This window comes from Primulina huaijiensis, chromosome 5, assembly GCF_012295235.1.
Source record: "Primulina huaijiensis isolate GDHJ02 chromosome 5, ASM1229523v2, whole genome shotgun sequence".
NCBI classification, from domain to species: Eukaryota; Viridiplantae; Streptophyta; class Magnoliopsida; order Lamiales; family Gesneriaceae; genus Primulina; species Primulina huaijiensis.
In genome coordinates this window covers 3,595,073-3,616,063 of record NC_133310.1, presented here as the reverse complement: position 1 = coordinate 3,616,063, position 20,991 = coordinate 3,595,073, and the positions used below count along the sequence as shown (strand labels likewise).

The following is a 20,991-nucleotide window of genomic DNA, read 5'->3' as shown; positions in this document are numbered from 1 at the left end:
TTTAAAGAGCATTTGTACCATGGCTTCTTCATGATCGTAACACTCTTGTGACGAGAACAAGCTCTGGAATTTGCTTCTTCTGATTTAAAGTGAAAAGAGGAAAGGTCCACACAAAGGCTCGACAAGGAGGAAGAAGCTGTTAAAGACGTTGATACTAATCTCCGAATCTATTCATATTTTAGTCTTATTTTTTTTAAATGCTTTCAAATTTGGTTACAGGGAGCCAGGCCTAACCTTCAATTTTTCAGAAACGTAAATTTGATGCATTGTTCACAACATGTTTTGAGTTTGTAATAATGGAGAAATTGAATGTACTTCGACTTGCACAAACAATTGTTAAGCTGCTCACCAATTTAACTGAATCCTCACTTTTGCATTCTCTACCCCTAACTGATGAATTACAAATATTAGAATACTGAGAAGAGATGGAGGAAGCTGATACAGAAACAACACAATCTTTCCCGATTTTTCGTTTGGGGAATGAAAGGGTCCTCCGTCGAGAACCGGAATGTGAACATTTGTCTTTCAAATTATGCAGTGCGCATGAACAATTGCGATGGTATGGCCTACGCTCAATATCCATGTTGCACACAGATAAACTTCCGTCGAAGACACACCGGAACATCATGTCTGCTGATCCGGTGCCCATTCTCTTCTCTCTTTATTTTCTACTGAGCGTGCCTTTTGCAGTACTTCATGTTTACTCAAGGGTTTATATAGGAGAAAATTGTTTATTGACTGATGATAATAACTATGGTGATGTAGGAATAACCTAGAGACTGAGAATGTCCATTTGGTATAGAGAATTTTAATTAGGGAATCACTTAGTTCTGTGTGACAAAGTCCCAACACTTTTTACAAGGGAAAATCTTGATCCCTACTTGTGGGGAAGCATGACGAAAGTCACCATGTTTTTGTTTCCATTCGTTTGGAATTATGTTTGCTCATAGGATGCTCGAATTTCTACAGAACTAAGGATATTGTGCTTTACTTTGTCTTCACTTGATTCCATTCATCAACATTTCTACAATTTTTACTTCGTCGATGTTAATTCCTCTACTTCCTACATACGTTTTATCAACTGATTTCTGAAAAGAGGTTTTTGTTCTAGAATTCAAATGGATTCCCCGCTGTAATATTCGTCTGTCCTACGTTATCAACAGTCACGAAACCAAAAAGTGACCCGCAACAAGTAGTAATTTTAGTTCTTTTGGTTTCATACCACTAAAACAAATTATTGTCTCCCCCATCGTGTACTACTTATATCAAATATTATGAGACAATTTGAATTCAATGAAGAATATTGTTTTCAATAATAATAAAAACTATCTTTTCTTCAATCTCATGGTTTTTATTTCTAAGTTTTGTTTAAACTTTGATGTGCATCATCGATGATGCTTTCGGGCTATGTGTTAGTTTAGTCTGTTCCCTTGTTTTGACCGCACATACTTGTCAAATTGGTTGTTTACAAAGCTTCTCTGTAACAGAAAACTTGGGCCTTGATGTGACTAACTTGCCTTTCATGTGATGCCATGGTTATTACTCGTAGTCCCGTTCTCCTTGAATAAAGATTAATCAAGCCCAAAAAGGAAAACATATATAGCTTAAACAGCATAAACAAGAAAACATTTACTTGAAGAAGTTAATGTGGCTTACACGCCTAACCGAACAACATCAATTTCATGCATATAGCCATAGATAAGATAACATATGGACCAACATGGTTAAAACTCAAAACGGAAATTATTTTTCTACGACGGAGTCCAAATGTAAACCTGGCCTCCACTTGTAGCCCCGGCAAGCATCCCAACGTTGCACGGATGCGCATCAAAACGGCATGGAATAGCAGAAACCAGTTCACTTTGCAAGGTAGTGACAATTTTTTCATTGGCAACAGAGATGACATCAATTCCTCTCTTCATATTACCAATGAAGACATATGAGTCATCCCAACCCCATATACCTCTGATCCAAATCATAAAAAAGGACATGTGAATTATTGACGATTTCTTCATATTCAACCCACCAAGATTACAACTTAAAGAAATCAAATTCATGTTGATGATATATAAATCATCCATAAAATTGAAAGTACTTGATATTGATACTAGTTCGCCTTCACTTTTGTGACTGAAAGAAACATCTTACCTAAATGTGGAAATCCATCTTCCTGTTTGGTTATAATGAAAAACCATAGATTTGTCCTTGTAATTTGGACCACTAAATAAGCCAACAGTGTTATCCATGCTGCACAAACAGATGAAAATACACAAAAATTTCAAGAACTTGTTTAAACAGATATGATCAAGGCCACTGAACGAGCATGAAGAAGATTCCAAGCAGCAGCTTGAAATTTAAGAGGCGGAACATATTTTGCAGTATACATTCTTATTGATTATGCATTCAACTAAGAACTCGACAAAAATGAAAACATTCATATTAGTTAGCCTTAATCTGTAAGAAAGATAACCCCGTACGAACCTTGTAGTTGCCAGACACTTCCCAGTTGGTGAAAAATAAGCAGATTGTATGGCTCTTTTATGCTTAATAGTCTGTAGGGGCTTTGGTTCATCTGCACTCAAGAGTCTCAAATCCCAAATGCAAGCAGTCTCATCTGTGGAGCTCGTAGCCATGAGATTACTGTTTTCTGAGTTAAAGTCTATGGTGTTAATCCTATCTTCATGCAAATCACATGACGACACGGATTTTGCTGCTCTCAAATCCCATATCTTGATTCCTCCTCGGCCTTCACTAAAGTATAAGGACTTGTTGTCGTGTGGATTTAGGGCCATAGAGTATATAGTGTATTCACTGGCAAAAACCATATCAAACACCTCTTTCTCAACATCTAATAACCTCACAAATCCATCATAGCAAGAACTGTACAACTGCAAAAGTCAAAATAAGGAAATTTCAGTGCTCCAAAAATAGTAAACAGATCTAAAAGCATGAATATCATATTGAGACGCAAGCAATACTGGCCGACCACTTCACATAACATGAACGATGTGTGCTGTAATGCAGGAAAAATGTATGTCCTAAATTTTTTTTTTTTGATTACAACACACGCGAGGGGAGGGATCGAACCCGGGGAGCCAGTTAATCTGGCGGAGGGTGAGACCACTGGGCTACAAGCCCGGTGTCAATGTATGTCCTAAATTACATGCTTAACAAGTACAAAACTACAATTTTTTCCCGGTTAATGCATCCACGAGATATTTCCTGCATCAACATTGTTTTACTTCTTGGGGCTTATATACAGAAAGAACAGTATCTTAAAAAACCATTCCGATGATTAAGAGTTTATTTTACCAATATATCGTTTCACATTAATCAGTCTTATCCCAGCTTCTCAGCCCAACCACTGCAAGGACGATTCTATGTTTCGAACAAGTATCTTACATTGATTTGTTTTAAAAAAAGTTCAGGATATGAAACAATATTCTATAAAAATCATGACTTGTGGTTGCAACTCCATTCTACTTCCTTTCCGGAGTCATACTTAAAAGTGAACGAATAAATGAAACACATAGCAGACGATTGTTTAGCCTTGTACCCAATCCTTCAGATTTAGCCAAAAAATATACAAACATAAAAAGAACCAAATATATAGCAATCACATAAAAAGCATCATGAGATGTGGTCACCTTTGATATGGAAAATGGATCTATCACAATACCAGAAATTGGTCCCGAATGTGGGTGATAAACATAAATTCCCCCATCATCTTCTTCTTTTGCTTCGACATTCCAAAACCCGATATTGCCAAACTTGTTCCCTACTACAACCATTTGCATATCAAGAGTTGGGAAAAACCTTAAATTCAAAATTCTCCCAGGCACCACCCTTGCTATATTATCGTTCTCCAATTTCAGGGCATCTACACGAACTGAACTGTACACCCTTTTCCGCCCCTTTAGCTGCTCAAATGGTTTGCTTCTCCTCAAATTTTCAATGGAATCACCGGGAAACTCACAACTCTCACGCAAAAGGGATTTTTCAGAGCATCTTAAAATGGTTGAAACAAGTGTCCTGTCTAAGGAATTATCACTGGTGCATGCATCTCTCATTGCAAGGGGGACTGGTTTATAACGGGAATTTGTAGATGTGGCGGTAGTTTTCAATTTCGGAATTTTCTTCGTCTGATTGTCGTCATCGTTATCATATTTCAAGCCACCAGCAGTAGATGCGTCAGGAGGCACTCCACGATTCCTCAAAGACCGTCGTAGCACCACAGGGGTTTCCATTTTTGGTTTCTTTGTCGGACTACTTTTATAAGATTTACACTGAGCTCTGCGATGGCACAGGTTTAATAAATGATAGATTAGTACTAAATAAAATTTAGGTATATTCAAAAGCACAAAACTACAAAAGAAGCAATTTTTCCACAAAGAGCGACGTCTGCAATTCCTCGAACAGGAGATCTACAGTCGTGAACTATAAACCAATCAATCCCAACAACAATGTTACACATAAAAACACTTATAAAAGGAGGAAATCTGAAACCTGTGGCGTTTGGCGGCGGCGGAGAGTTCGTTCACTCTAGAGTGAATCTTAAGCGCCGCCAACATCTCGCCGTTGCGCTTCATGTTCTCCAGTCGTCTCCGCTCGTATTCCGTGATCTTTTCACGCTCAGCCATTTCGCTTCTTGCTTGTGCTGTAATCGGCGCAGGATTTTAGGAGATAACATACGCGGCTGCGCGCGTTATCATAAATGAAATTGGCGGGAAGAATGTCTGATTACGTGGCAAGTTTACGGCCGTTGTCATANCATATTTCAAGCCACCAGCAGTAGATGCGTCAGGAGGCACTCCACGTTTCCTCAAAGACCGTCGTAGCACCACAGGGGTTTCGATTTTTGGTTTCTTTGTCGGACTACTTTTATAAGATTTACAATGAGCTCTGCGATGGCACGGGTTTAATAAATGATAGATTAGTACTAAATAAAATTTAGGTATACTCAAAAGGCACAAAAATACAAAAGAAGCAATTTTTCCACAAAGTGACACAAAGAGCGACGTCTGCAATTCCTCGAGCAGAAGATCTACAGTCGTGAACTATAAACCAATCAATCCCAACAACAATGTTACCCATAAAAACACTTGTAAAAGGAGGAAATCTGAAACCTTTGGCGTTTGGCGGCGGCGGCGGCGGCGGCGGCGGCGGAGAGTTCGTTCACTCTAGAGTGAATCTTAAGTGCCGCCAACATCTCGCCGTTGCGCTTCATGTTCTCCATTCGTCTCCGCTCGTATTCCGTCATCTTTTCACGCTCAGCCATTTCGCTTCTTGCTTGTGCTGTAATCGGCGCACGATTTTAGAAGATAACATACGCGGCTGCGCGCGTTATCAGAAATGAAATTGGCGGGAAGAATGTCCGATTACGTGGCAAGTTTACGGCCATTGCCATAATAGGACCGCGGTTTGCCTAGTTAATTNCACACACACACACACACACACACATATATATATATATATATATATATATATATATTAACAATTTGTGAGATTGCCAATGAAAAATGGTATTAATTGATAATAATCATCATTTCAAATAATAATAATATATGAAAAATGGTGTAAATTTCAAGTTTGAATATTTCTTATTTACAGTAATAATGACAGTAAAAGTTAGTTAATTGATTATAAAAAGAAAGATGGATTAAATGTGCAATCGATTTACTTTTTTCTCTTATAATAATATTCACAATTTAAAATGAAATTTGAAAGTACACAACATCAATCCCAAAATAGATGTAAAAAATTTGGAATTTATATTTTAGAGACAAACTCGATCCTACGAATGCCTAAAATTTAAATTCAAACATTCATGTTTCCTCCGCTCTTCCGAAAAATAATTATCTCTCTTGTTCGACAAACTATGTATTGTTGTTGGATGGTTTCGATGTCCAATCCCTTTAGCTTCACTACTGATTCGGCGTGTCTCTTTGGAGTGTGAAGCTCTCTCAGCCTGTTGTAACATGTTTCATGTAGGACTATTATCAAGACAGAGCTACAATGATGTTTAAATCAAAAGGATTTCCCAAGTTTTCGAAAATTTTGAACTATCTTGCGTCGTGTTGATAAAGTCCACGAGATGAGCAGCCTTGCCAAAAAAGGTGTGGACACCAGTGGCGATAACCACAGCCTCGAGCTCGCCTTGCTTGCTAGTGGAACCGGAGAACACTCCATCACCATGGTGTTTGGTTACAGGAAGGGATTTTCCAGTGAGGGCCGATTGATTGATCTTTAAAGGATCACCCTTCCAAGAGACAAGCATCACCCTGGATAATATCTCCCAACTTGACACTGATCAAATCTCTAGAAGCAAGGATGGATGCTTCTTGCTCGTTCCAATTTTGCATCCCTCAAAACCTGCAAACAAAATGAATCATGCCATTGAACAAAAGTATCTGATAAAGAACTACGTCTAGATGATCAAGGGTACCTTGCTTTTAGGTGCGAGATCAGCCATAAGGGCGGCTGCAGCGTTTCCTGCATTGTTTTCTTCAATGAAACTAATCGTTGAGTATAATAAGAAGAACGATGACACCGATGAAATCTTGCCAATCTGGAGGCTTGCCCTGCATTTACAATAAAGTTAGAATATATACTGAATATATGGCCTGAACTAAGACAAAATAAAAAACTCGAACTCAAACATGATTTAAACATTACACCTCCATTCCCCAAAACAATGGCAATAATGGCAGCACACTCCATAACAGTGAAAGAGGATTCAACATAAATCCCAAAACGTGAGGATCTTGCTTTCTTTTTTCTCCTCGAGCTTATTGTAGCATAAAATTTGAAGCTTTTTCTCTGCTTCTGACGTCAAACCATCTTTAGTACATTTCAGCTGCCTGAAAACTTCCTCAGTGGGCATATTTTCCTGTCATGCATAAAACATAAATCATCCATCACATGGAAAACTCAAGAAAACGCAGTTGCTGGTGGATCACATGCCGGAACCGAAACCGATACTCACAAGGTCAACTTGTTCGTTCTTGATCTCTTCCAAGGAGAAGTCCGGGGCCATGGCGTTGGTTCTTTGTCAAGAAAGCAAGCAAATTGAAAAGAATATTTTATTTCTAATTAATTTTTGTTATTTATTTAAATTGAAAAATAAGAGTTTTATATTTTTACATTAATTTGATTTGATCTAATAATAAGATTTATTCTTAGACTTGGTTGACCTAATATAATCTTGATATTTATCCCATATAATTTGTTTTTGGTATTTATCTCTAAGATATAATATCTTAGATNTTCAGTATTGGAGATTTTCATGTTGATGAATTTGTGTAATTGATTCACGTTTATACCGTGTTGCTGATTGGTGTTGAAGACAATTGAAGAACAACAATGACGCAGAGTATTGATCGAAGAGTGTTATTTTATTTGTTTTAAGCAACTTCAGTTTATGCATCTAGTTTTTAGTTTGGTTTATTTTGTTACATTTTAATTCTTTGGAGTGTCAAAGAATTTGTTTTTGTTATTTTCACTAGTATTGTTTTGTGTAAACAAATTATATATTTTTCCAGTGAATTTTTGCCATGAGGCGTTGCACACAATGGCGGAGTCACATGCATGTAGCCCGGGTGGCACAATTTGTTTTTAAATTTATATGTAAATTTTGGAATAATATGATATTAGTCCGGGTAGATCAATTCAAAATATTAAAAAATTTTAGAGTTTAAAATTCTAGCATGAACATAGCCATATTTCTGGCTCCGTCAAATACTTGTGCATAATTTAAATTCAGTTTCTATTTATTCAAGTTATACTTGTGTGTCAATAATTATTTTCCGCTGCATGTTTTGTGCTCGTGTTGACAATATCAGAACACAACACTAACTTCTGATAGACACAATATATTAATTTCTTTTACGTTTATGATCAACAGCCCTTTCACAAATTCAACAAGAATATGAAAGAAAAAAGACTGGGAGCAGAAATCTCCCTCTATCTCTCTCCCTTTTACTTCAAATCAATGACACAAATCTTCTCTCTTTTTATGTTCCCAGGCCTCCATGCAAATCAGTGAACACGCACTTCAAACTAAAAAAAGGGGATGTCTTGGAAAATACAGAGGGCCTCTTTTGTTTATATTCGAAGTCAGAACCAACACGTTTCCAACCTCTTGTTCCACAGTTTTAAGAACGTGAGCATATTATTTTCGTTGTCAGCTGTTTCGTACGTTGAGTTTTTTACCTTAAAATATGACCCGCTAATCATGGGTCACATTAGACATCTTCAAAGGTTTCTATTTTTTCATTAGTACGGTTATACTGAGATGTAATAGTATCAAGCCATTTGTTAATTAATCGAAACACAACTCAGTAAAAAACTCGTTTGAGATTGTTTATTAATCTCCCGAACTCGAGCTCAAGCTCGGTTAGTTTTTTGAACCATGAGTTCTTGTCCAAGATTGCTATATTATTGAAATATACGCTATTGAGATCAACATATCTCCTAAATTCTCATATATTAGTTGACTTTTTAGTTAAAGATAATCGAAGAAATAAAAAACGAGCTTGTTTAACAACATCGAAAACGAGCCTGCTTAACTAATCGAGTTCAGTCATACTCGTTAAATATATCAAACGAACTATTAACGAACCTAACTCGAACTATTCACAAGTTTAATAATTTTCAAACAAGTCATAAACGAGACGAGAATCTTATCTTTTCCATCCCTAAGTTACATGTGCAATCTAATATATATTCACATAGATTAAAAATAAAGATAAATATCGAACACTATACATTGATTTGGTTTTAAAAAATATTTGAGTTATATTTATCTATTTAATATCAAATTATGATCGATATTTTATCCATATTATATTTAAGTCGAGGATATTTTAATTTGTAGAAAAAAGTGAAACTTGATGTTTTTACATTTTATTGCTAATAAAATTAGATAGCATTATTTTAAAAAAAAATGGTTTTTAATATAGTTTTTGGCTTTATTGCTCTCGTGATCAAACTGAATTAATATTTTGAGATATTTCTTTCTTCTTTTTTTTTAAGAATATAATTCGAGGTTTTTTTAAGCTTAATTAATTAATTAGTGTCTCGACGCATATAATTTATTCGGTTTATATTTAAATGAAAATCAAAATATAATTATAAAAAATAAAAATGGATTAAAATGTTATTTTTATATATGAAATAAATAAAAAAATAAATAAAGGTGAAAAAAAGACCAAGTATCCATGGAGCTAGCGTAGTCCGTAAGTTCCATAAAACTTTTTTTTTTAGTTGCTTTGGTTGACTGCAGAACGTTTTCATGTTCCGTTGTTTGTTGCCGTGGATACACGCGCCACCTCACCGAACTTCGATCCCCTTTGACTCTGCATCTGAATTCAGTTCTAGACACCTACCGATGTCTACCTCCTTCCGTATTGCCGTTGTTGGCGACGTCGTAATATGTCTCCCAATATCTTTACTTACATGTTTCAATGGCGTACGCATAAAATTATTTGTTCGGATGAGTGATTTTGCTGCATACAATAGATTCTCTGAGTATCATTGTTTGATTTTGGAAAATTTTTGCCTTTTTTGAAGCATGATGATTGGAATCTAGAGGAAGATACCAAGGCTTTGCAGGTGTTAAAGGTATCTTTTCGTTCTATTTAATGGTCTGGATATCATTTTGTGATTTTTGTGGCAGCTATCGGCTAGTGTGCTTAATTTTTAATTGTGTAAAAAGTCAAGAAACATTAGCGGCTATTGTTGAGTGTGCAGTTTTGTTGTCTTTTCGGCGCTTGTGATCAAATAAAGTAATGTCTTTTAGCTAAGGAGAATTTCAGATTCCTTGAGTAGTGGAGTAGATAAACTCTTGAGTAATGGGCTTCTTAGCGAGCACAAAATAAAGCATGAACCGAGTAGGGGTGGATACCGTGGCTTCTAGGAAGTAACTAAATTGTATTTCAGGCAATGAAGATACTGTAATTGTACTATGTTTATCTTTAAAATTTGTCTCATAGAGGGGAACCTTAAATCCGTAAGGAAAAAATGATAGGCAGATTAAGGAGTAGTATTGGCCTTTTGAGACATTTAGGATGTTGGCTGTTGCGGTGGAAAGTGAAGAGTAAAGTGTTTAACATATTTGATCTTGCTAAATGGACTCTAATATATTGACAAATGCCATGGTACAAGTTTGCAAGTACATCTAGTACTTGCTTTTGAGAACTGAAAATTGAAATTAGCTACAATTTTATAGAGAAAATGTCTGTTGGAATCTCAAGGGCCTGCAGATGTAGTATGATTTGTGCATATTATGGGGGAATTTTTTTCCTATTAAATTCCATCAGATATTAGTAAATGAAATTACATGATTTTTGTATTTAGGAACAATTTAATTGAAGAAACATATTATGCTTCCTAGGTGGCGCTTGTGATTTTCTTACATCCTTTATGGTTTGTACCACTGCTTGTTTTTAATGTCTCTTTTGTTTTTGACATTGTTGGAAAATGCAGCCAGACCTAGTGCTATTCACAGGCAGGTGCTCTGCCCTAACCATCATTGCTGTATATTTTACCTATTGGCAGGCCAGCTTTCTTATTTACTTCCTGCACTTCTTTAACCTAGATAATTGGTAGAAGATCCTTATCCCCTCTTCCCTCTTTTCTCGGTTTTTGTGTGGTTTTGATGGTGCAGGAACTTTGTACAGGTGATTTTGGCAATGAGAATGTTGATATAGTTGGAAGTGTTTCCAAGCTGGAATTTGCAAAAGCAGTTATTTTGGGAAACCATGATGCCTGGAATACTCGTACGTTCTCTGCAAGGTGAGCTTGTAAGTGATTTAGATTAGTTATTGAAGCTGAAAGGGATTTGAATTTATGGGTAACATGCCTATTTTCTCCTGAAATCTATATATTTTCCTTTTCCTTTTGATTTCTCACGGTTTCATGTTGAAGCTCAACTCCAGCTTTATGCTATCCACTTCGTCCATCTTTATCTTTGGATTAGTGATATGGAGCATAAGCCATAGGGTTAAAGACTTATTCAGCATTCGATTCAGATCAATTTGATGTTTTTATTTGATTGTTTAAACAGAATTTGGATTAATATATTATTCAGGTTTTCACACTCTGGTTGTCTGCACATTCTGTCCCTATTTTGTTTCCCTTTCTCTCATGTACTCTTATTGTCCTCCCCTATTCTCCTTCTCCTTCTCCTTTCTCTTCTCCTACTTTCACATCAAGGTTCAAAATATGGATTTCCTTCTTCATGCACTTATTGTTTCTTTACTTGGCTTGAACTTACCCTCACCCTCCGCCCCTCCCCCCACCCACCGTCATGCACTTCATGAATGGAAGAAAGGTTATGGAGTTATATGATTGCCACCCTTTCAATGTTATTTACTGTACTGTAATCTTTCTTTGTAATTGATTGTATCATTATAATAACTCTAAAGCTCTAATAGTCTCAAAATGTTCATGAAGGGAAAAAGATGCTGTTCAACTCGAGCTTGAATGGTAAGTTTTTTTGTTTTTTAATGTACTTGAATGGTAAGTTTTGCTTCAATGAAGCTACGAGTTTACAGTTTTTCCTTTGTTTCTTATAGTGTTTATCTTTGATAGATATAATTAAATATGCACCTAATCAATTTATCTTTTGTTTCCATGGAATTTTAACAAAACTAGTATGATATATGCTTTCTAAAAAGGCAAGAAAATTCCAGATAACAAGAAACAACATTCCCTCGCATACAAGAAACAACGTTCCTTCATACCTCCTTAACCTATTGTAGACAACTTTGTTGGAAGCATACATTAATATTGTTTATGGTCCAAAGAGAAAAACTTAATATTCTGCTCGAGAACTGTGAATCTGCTATTTAATACTAAATTGCTAAAACGCCCATCATTAGCAAACTTTGCCATTTGATATTGCATATAACTTGCGGAGAGAATTCTTATTTTGTTAGAATGATGTATTATACAGTTATCTTTTTGTCAAACGGATCACTTGGAGAATGGAGCCTTATTATTTGTTATCGTGGGATAATGAAATTATATCTTAAATTGTTAGAGTTGATAAATTGTGTATATCAACACTAAGAAATTTTTGATAATCAGTCTCGGCGATGAGCATGTGGCCTATCGACGAATAGATTTTCCAAATTTGAAGACGAGCGTTGTTGGTGGACGGCCGTTTTCTTGTGGTGGTGATCATTTGTTTCGGAAAAAACTTCTGATTGCCAGGTTAGCACATATTTTGACTTTTATCTGTCATATAAGACTGCAAACTGCAGACAAATGTGTTTATCTATATCTATATATCTATAAAAGTGTGGATGTTAAACAAAATTTTTGCATTGTGATTTAACTATATGGCCAAAAATTATGTATTGTTTGTATCAATTGCATGGGTATTGGTGGAAAAAATATATAAAATTTAGGGTCAAATTTGAGATATTGAATTTGTAGAAGTCAATGTACTGCTTATTCATTTAATTGGTGCATTTATTTTTTTGAACTCATTAAATACATGTGGGTTATAATAGTGTTTTTTATTTTTTTAATAGTTACAACGCAAGAAACTTTGAAAATAATGTTACATAAAAATTGAATAGATATTTAATGTTAAAAATACATTAGAGAAATAACATTTTTTTGATACATAATTATTAGAAAAAATATTAAAAGAATAGATTTTTGAATAAAAATATATTTTTCATTAAAAATATTAAAAGAAAAAACATCTAAAAAATATATATTTATCTATTATACTTATAAAAGTGTAAAAATAATAAAAAAGTTTTTCATTGTAAATTTTCTATTATCCCCTTAAATTGTGTATTGTTAGATTAATTGCATGGAAATTTATAAAACAATTTTTGGGAAATCTAATAACAATGATACATTAAAAATGAATATTTGTTTGATAATAAAAATACATTTTTTATCTATATCTATATACCTATAAAAGTGTGGATCATGGGCCATGTTTTCCAATTGTCAAAAAATATTTCTATATACCTGTAAAAATGTGGATCATATGCCCTGTTTTCCAATTATCAGAAAATAAAAATGACATCCTTATCAATACAAATCCAAAAGCTCAATAAAGATATATATATGCAAAATTCTATTTGTTGTGAGGAGAAAAATTAAATATCAAAAAAATATATTTATTCCACCTAATATATAATTAATTAGTAGTCTAATTATTCAACCTAACATATAGTTAATATTCTAACAAATGCTAACGAATTATCACTACAATATACATTGATTGTAGTAATTTATATCAGTTCAAAAATAAAATGTAATTCTTATGCTAATTTTCTCAAGTAATTCATTTTTATACTACCTTTAGATGTTTTGTAACATATTTTATGGTTTTTTAACTAAGAATTGAAATTAAAGAGTTTAATAAATTATTTAGGAGAATTTATATCAACAATTATGAATGTTAATATATTAATAATATCATAAAATATGAATCTGTTACAAGAATTTGGAGAGTTTAGCTATAACAAGAAATTTAAAGATTTTAGTAACATTTTTAGAAAAAAAATTTATATCAGACAAATTTATAAATTCAATAAACAAAATTTTGTAGTATTTGAAACATTTACTAAGAATGTTTAAGATTTTGGCATTAAAGGTCTAAAAATAAACCCGACCATGGTTTTCAAGAACAGTGAAACCAAAATCAGAACTAAAATCTTTTCTTGGCTTCAGTTCCAAAATCAACTCTCATAATATTTAAATTTAAGCATAACTGTTAAACAATTAGTTTCGCCGTCTCATATATTGTGTGACTATTTTATTTGATATTTAAAAATGAATCATTTTAGCAATTTTTAAAAAATTTATATCTCAAGACAAATTTATAAATTCAATACACAAAATTTTGTAGTATGTGATCTTTTGATTTATAATTTTTAATTTCTATATATGTTTTTTAATTATATATGAAATTTTAAGAAAATAAAAAAATCCACAGTCAAGTAAGTGACAGAAATATTGCATATAATTTGACTATGATACAATTCTGAAATTTAAAAAGCAAATGATTTAAATGTTCAATACTACGATCTATTTGATATTAAAAAATAGATCATAGAAAACAAATAATTCGAAATATCTAATATACAAACATATATAAGCACTAACCACATACAAATACATAAAAAATATATATATAACAATGATTTGTATCTAAAGGCTTGATGAAAAATATAAATTATATACGTTTTAAAAATTATTCATTAACTAATGTATATGAAAGTTACTTGATTGTAAAAAAAATTATGTATTCACATCTATTTTTTCTTTCAAGTGAAGTAATAACTATTCATATGAAAATTTTATAATGTAATACTTATATAAATTTGATTTTAAAAGATAGTAAAAATTTTAAAAAAATGCAAATCTGAAAAAAAAAATTATAACAAATTTATATGTTATATTCATGATTATTTATTAAACGGTATAACTAAAAAGTCACTTGGCTTCTTATTTTCTCAACTTTGTATCTACTCATCAAAATCAATCATCAATCAAAGTCTTAAATATGTAATGCATGAAAAAGAGATATTAATGAGCAATTAAAAACACAAAAGTTATTTTCTTATGTAAAAAATATATATATGACGTAATCTTTATAATAAATATAAATTATAATTATCATTGATTAACATTTGTCAAAGTATTAGAGCTTTTATATATGATATTTTAATATCTTTATTTAATTATTTTGAAATCTAACTAATTCACCAAATACAAAAAATAGGTTTTTTTATGAAAGTTTATTTTTTGGGTTATATTTCAAATTTTTTTGGTGAAAATCATATCGATAGTTTAAAATTTTTGTTTAATAATTATTTTATGAGTTTATTTTATTTTATTTTATATTTACTATATAATTTTATTTAAATGTGTTTTTCATTACATACTTNTTAAAATTTGTTTCAGTTCATTTCGTTCTATATATTATGCTCATGATAATTTATTATATAACATAACATCAACAACTTGAATTTTAATTTGGGAAACAATTTTGAAAGTAAGTTATATAAGTTCTTAATTAATTTATTCGTCTAATATTACAAGAGATTAAATCCAGACAAATAACAAAACGATTCAAATTATTTTTTTAGAAAATCAAAATTTTAATTTTTATTATATAATTGGTATTTACGTGCATTGCACATGCGTCATGATAGTATACTTGAAAGAAGAATATATACTCAATGTGGAAGAAGTATGAAGTTGAACATAAAATATCATTTTGTTTGAGGATATGTGAGGCTGCTTTGGGGAGATTCCAATTATTGTACATATTGCCAAAATTTTCTAGATATGGTGTGCGTGACTTCGCTGACAGTGCAAAAAGGATATATGACGCTGCTTTGAGGACTCCTGTCGATAATTCAGTTATATTTCTTGCTCATAACGGACCTACAGGTGTACAAATTTGCCTAAATAAATGCAGTTTGTTTACTTGGTACATGAATTCAAAGTTGTATTATATTAATCAGAACTGTAAGTTCATGCAGGCCTAGGCACCGATATGGATGATATTTGTGGCAGGGACTGGATTCCAGGAGGCGGTGACCATGGAGATTCAGGTAAGCTTCTGAATTTTTTAATCCTTGGCTTCTTATTTTCTCAACTTTGTATCGCCCAAGTAAGATGTTTGATCAAAGTACTGGCTGTTGTTTGATTTTTAATAAATTTATGTGCAACTTCTGATACAGATTTAGCTCAAGCAATTTCTGAACTAAAAATGAGCACCAAAATATGTATCCCATTGGTAGTGTTTGGTCACATGCATAAAGAGCTGGCATATGGAAATGGTGTCCGAAAAATGTTAGTGGTTGGCGAAGACAACACTATATATCTCAACGGGGCAATTGTTCCAAGGGTTAAACGAATAAGGGACAAAACAGGAAACAATTCAGAGAGCTCTAAATTGCGAGAAACCTCAATCCCGATATCAAATGCTCAAGGCACCCTTCGAGCCTTTACAGTCATAGACATAGTTGATGGAAGTTTGATGAAAATTGTCGAAACTTGGGTTTCAGTTACTGGGGACAGAACCGCAATAGAAACAGAGCAACTTTTATTCAAGCAAAGTGGCTAGAGACAGAAATTAGGAACATGTAACAGTTTTATAGTCTAAGCCATTGAACAAAAAAGTCATCTCATCTAGTTCATCTTAAAAATTTGTGGGGTCATATCTTGAACTCGAATTACAAAATCATGCCATGTAGAATTTGAAAGATTTTTGCAGATTGCTAAAGATCAAAGATGAGTTTGCTTGGCTTATGATTGTATTTGTTATTTTTTTTGTTCTTTGTGGGATTTTTTTTATTCACATGTGAATGTGTTAAAGATCAAATCTCACATTTTCAAGAAATGATTTACTTAAATTACTTGAGAAGTCTGTTGCATTCATGATAAACACTTGGTATTCTGACCCAGGATTCTAGACAGTTGGAATTGGAATAATTTATGAATTCATGCTTTTAAGAGCTATTCGTAATGCAGCTGTTGACCGACCTCCATTGTTATGAATCTTGGTAGTTTGTTGACTGGGAAATTAGAATTCCTTGGTAATTACCTAATATTCTTCTTTGTCTTCTTCTGCGTTTTTTTTTTGGCCTAACAAGTATTCAATTGAACAGGCAGTCTTCAAGTAACCTTACAAGCTTAGATCTGTTGACTCATTTTTAATAGTAGTTATTTGGTTGGAGCCCTCCTTTAAAAAGCTTTATGTTTCAATATTTAGTTATCTTTATGGCCTACCTTTTGTTGGTAAATATAAATACTCTCAAAGCATTTAATTCTTTGGGCTCTTAGCTTTTGATCCACTCAGTCTTCAGCTTTAAACTGTGTAACATTTAAAAAAGAAATAATAGTTGTAGCTTGCCCCCCACATCTTTGTTTGGACCTATAATGAGTTGTGGTCCTTGTGGATATTTTGTTTTATTATCGTGTTTCACTTTTTTTTACTCTCTATTTTTATATATGTATATTATTAATTATAAAGTCATTGTCAGACTTGAGAATATGTGTGGCATTCATTTATATACTGATGGATATATAACTTAAAAGAAATGCAAAATAAGCAATTGAAGTGGAAGTTGTGGATTGTTTCAATGGCCAAAAGGATTTGTTTGTCAACATAAGCAATGAAACAATATACATTTTGAGTGTATCTCTAGGTTTTCTTTGGTAAGAAACTGACATACTTTGGCTGTTAGTTATTGATTTTTTTAAAAGTTATTTTGCATTGATTATCTAGGGAAAAAAGTGTTCAATGAAGTAAAGTTTCACCGAGATGATTAGTATCAAGCCAATAGGCAATATTTGATTGCAAATATAAATTTTCACATGAAAGAAGAGAAGTTTAAACTGAGATTTGATAGGCAATAATCAAATACACACGCAGTCATACTGATGTAATGAATTAAATGTTCTTTCTTGATTGTACCAATTACTATTTCAAATCTTTTACCCATTTTTCTTGAAAATTAAAAAAAAAAGTTGGGAAAGGAAAAAGAAAAGGAAAAGGAAAAGGAAAAGGGGGAACAAATAATGCATGAATGAATACGGGGAAGTTGGTGAAAAATCTCCAATCAAAATATTTTTTTGGGTTCACTCCCTACTCACAAAATTGTGGTACTATGTCATATAAAATGTGGTACACTTAATGTGGAAATGTGGTACACTTCATGTGACTTCATGTGGAAATGTGGTACTAAAAAAGTATCCANAAAAAAAAAAAAAAAAAATTATTTTATATCAATAATTATAAAATTTACAACTGAAATTGTGTATTCTCATAAAACTTTGGATTTATTTAATATTTGTGTGAATACTGTGCAAGCATATCTTTAAAACATAAAATATAATATAAACGATCGATTGATAAGAACCTCCAGCTACCAAAATCAATACCCCTTGTGTCCTAGAAATTCTAAAATTGGTCCCAGATCGTAAACAAATTCCACAAATATAAACAACCAGGGTCAAACTTGACTTTTAACATATACATCAATAATGGCTGCCCATAAACCATCACATAAAAATTGTGTACGTCTCTGATTTATGGCAAAAACTTACTTGATCTGATTTCATGTGTCGTATTTTATGAGATAGATTTCTTATTTGGGTCATCAATGAAAAATTATTATTTTTTATGCTAAGAATATTTTTTTATTGTGAATATCGGTAGGGTTGACTCGTCTCACATATAAAAATTCGTGAGACTGTCTCACGAGAAACCTGCTCCTCATTTATCATCGTTTATTACAATTTACAACTCATCCACGAAAAGTAAACAACTAAGAAAGAAACATGCAACACACAAAAACACATACTTCCTTCTCTTTTGTACTTTGATTTCCGATTCCCTGTCTCCATCCTCCGCTTATATCGGATCTTCCTATATCTCCATTATTTTCATCGTCGATTCACAAAACCAGAAAGCTAGCGCAGAGTTTTTTTTTTTTAAGGAAAGCAAGAAAACCCAAAAAAATAAAGAAAGATTGACATATCTATATATGTCCAACAAAATTAAAATTCATTTCCCACGATTTTGCATGTCGAAAGAGGTGATTTGATGGCTTAAGTGTTGTGGGTTGTGTTAAAGATTGAATTTTTCGAAAAGGGTCTTCGTAAATTCATGGGAAATGTGACGTCCAGCGTGGCTGCAAAGTTTGCATTTTTTCCGCCAGACCCACCAACGTATGAAATCTACAGAGATGAGGGAAATGGAAAACTATTGATGAGTGGATTGACTGCTGACAAAAATGTTGACGTGCATTTGCTTGAGACAAAGGACTGTAACAAGATTGTGGCCACATATTGGAAACATCCTGCGGGGAGATTCACGATATTGTACTCTCATGGTAACGCTGCTGATTTAGGGCAGATGCAAGAGCTATTCATTGAGCTTAGAGCTCACCTTCGCGTCAATATTATGAGGTCTGTCGTTAGATTCTCTGTTTTTCTTGATCTTATGTTGTCATTTATGTGAGCAAATTTTTTGTATGTCTTTATTTTTTGGTTGTTTCATCTCTTGATGGTTCTATTATTCTGCTTTTTTGTTATGGGCATGGAAGGGGATTTGGTTGTGGAACAACGGTGATTTTAATTTGAAAATTAAGTTAATTTGTGGGGTTTCGAATTGTTGTAGGCTGGATTTTGAGGGCTATGGTTCGATATCGAAGAGGGTGTGTTTTCCTATATTTTTAACAGCATAGTTATTAGTAGGCTGCAAGCCAGTCGGCTTGACCCGTTGAACTAGTACTTTCAGATTCAACAATTCCGTTGTTTCGGATACTAATACATTAGTTTTAGTTAGAATATTTGGTCTTCCCACACTCTTATGAGTTACAGATTGAACTGCATACATCTGTATCATTTTGCTGTTTTGCCCCAGTTTTGCCTTTACTAATTTGTGTTTCTGTTTGTGAGTTGTGATCTCAATTAACTGATTTAATGGTTGCTCGTGTCTGATTACAAAATGCATTGATCGACCATTGGATTTTGTATGAAAAAATATTTAGACATGAGGTTATAGATTATCATGTTTCTCACTCTTATTCGCATTCCATGTTCTTTTGCTCTATTGCAGCTATGACTATGCAGGATATGGCGCCTCATCTGGGAAGGTGAGAAGCGGTCTTTATTTCTTTCTTGGTTCAAAATACTTTTTGAGCATATTGTTTACCGCATTAAAATTGTAATAGGAATCAAAAGTATACAACAGAAGTGATTCGATCTCCGTATCAATATGAATAATAGAATAAAGAAATTGTAGAGCAATTCTGGTTGTCACTGTTTTACCTTTGGTTTATTGAGAAATGATCTTTGCGAGTGACAGCCATCTGAATTCAATACATACCACGACATTGAAGCTGTATATAATTGTTTGAAGAACGAGTATGGAATCAGGCAAGAAGATGTGATTCTTTATGGCCAATCTGTCGGGAGTGGTCCTACGTTACATCTCGCTTCTCGCTTTCAAAGGCTGAGGGCTGTCGTTCTTCATAGTGCAATTCTTTCAGGCATACGAGTTCTGTACAATGTCAAGGTGACATTCTGGTTCGACATTTTCAAAGTGAGTCTGTCAACTATCTGTCAACTATCTTCCCCTTTCGTACTTAACATGAGCTCTGATTCTCCTTGTCTTCTTATTTTTTCCAGAACATAGACAAAATCCAGAATGTCAACTGTCCAGTTTTAGTCATACACGTAAGATTTCCCAAACCTTGTGAAAAAGAATTACTGCTTGATTCCTCATTTGTAAAAACAAAAACATTTACAAAAGCCAAATCAACAAGCTAGATAATGCGGTTTCAGGACTTCTCCATCTTCTCTTTATAAGGTAAGGTAAAAAAAAACTTGTTTCTATGTGTTGTTTCCAGGGTACGAATGATGAGATTGTCGATTGGTCTCACGGTAAGCGACTGTGGGAACTTTCCAGGGAGAAATATGATCCTTTATGGGTCCGAGGTGGTGGACACTGTAATCTTGAAACATTTCCAGAGTATATCAAACACCTACGCAGATTCGTGAACGCGATGGAGAAACATTCTTTCTCGAAACGAAGCAAGGTAGCACTTGCTCCTGCCCCGAGCGTAACGGAATCCAAACACAACAGATGCTTGAGATTCGTCAAAAAATAAATGCTCAATTCTTTATATCTCGCTTAGCAAATACCTCAGACTTCATTTGGTGTAATTTTATCAAAAGATTGGACGCGCATTACGCGAGTCAGATGCAAGTTTAGTGGATTCAGTGGATGTTGAATTAGCAGAGTCGATATGCTTTGGGTATTTGAAAGTAGAACTGTGGTTCTTGAAGCTTTATCCCATCTGATGTTGATGCTTTAAGACATTGTTGATGCCTTTGAAAACATCCTTTGACGAAACGGTCGATGTCATATCTTTTGTAAATACTTTTCTATTCTTTTCTGCTTTTCTTTTTAGGCACCGATGATCTTTTGTATCCTGT

The 20,991-nt window shown here is 33.4% G+C and overlaps 3 protein-coding genes across 4 annotated transcripts; 2 read left to right on the top strand and 1 right to left on the bottom strand.

Moving 5' to 3' along the window:
- Positions 1-1,614: 1,614 nt before the first annotated feature.
- Positions 1,615-5,404, bottom strand: LOC140976406 (uncharacterized). Of its 2 annotated transcripts, none has more exons than XM_073440529.1 (5): positions 5,127-5,404; positions 3,648-4,293; positions 2,482-2,888; positions 2,149-2,247; positions 1,615-1,965 (listed from the first exon to the last, which is right to left on the bottom strand). In XM_073440529.1, the coding sequence occupies exons 1-5, from the start codon at positions 5,276-5,278 to the stop codon at positions 1,752-1,754; spliced, it is 1,518 nt and encodes a 505-aa protein (XP_073296630.1). In that variant the 5' UTR covers positions 5,279-5,404; the 3' UTR covers positions 1,615-1,751. The 2 variants fall into 2 exon arrangements, with proteins under 2 accessions (XP_073296630.1, XP_073296631.1); XM_073440530.1 differs by lacking the exon at positions 5,127-5,404 and adding an exon at positions 4,507-4,731.
- A 3,829-nt stretch (positions 5,405-9,233) lies between these two features.
- On the top strand, positions 9,234-16,151 carry LOC140976402 (uncharacterized). The gene is made up of 9 exons (XM_073440526.1): positions 9,234-9,427; positions 9,571-9,621; positions 10,486-10,507; positions 10,680-10,794; positions 11,455-11,487; positions 12,091-12,216; positions 15,323-15,429; positions 15,522-15,593; positions 15,723-16,151. Exons 1-9 carry the CDS (start codon positions 9,293-9,295, stop codon positions 16,106-16,108), a joined length of 1,047 nt encoding a protein of 348 aa, XP_073296627.1. The 5' UTR covers positions 9,234-9,292; the 3' UTR covers positions 16,109-16,151.
- Positions 16,152-18,277: 2,126 nt separating this feature from the next.
- LOC140976403 (uncharacterized) lies at positions 18,278-20,991 on the top strand. The gene is made up of 5 exons (XM_073440527.1): positions 18,278-18,957; positions 19,610-19,646; positions 19,859-20,095; positions 20,182-20,229; positions 20,403-20,991. Exons 1-5 carry the CDS (start codon positions 18,656-18,658, stop codon positions 20,661-20,663), a joined length of 885 nt encoding a protein of 294 aa, XP_073296628.1. The 5' UTR covers positions 18,278-18,655; the 3' UTR covers positions 20,664-20,991.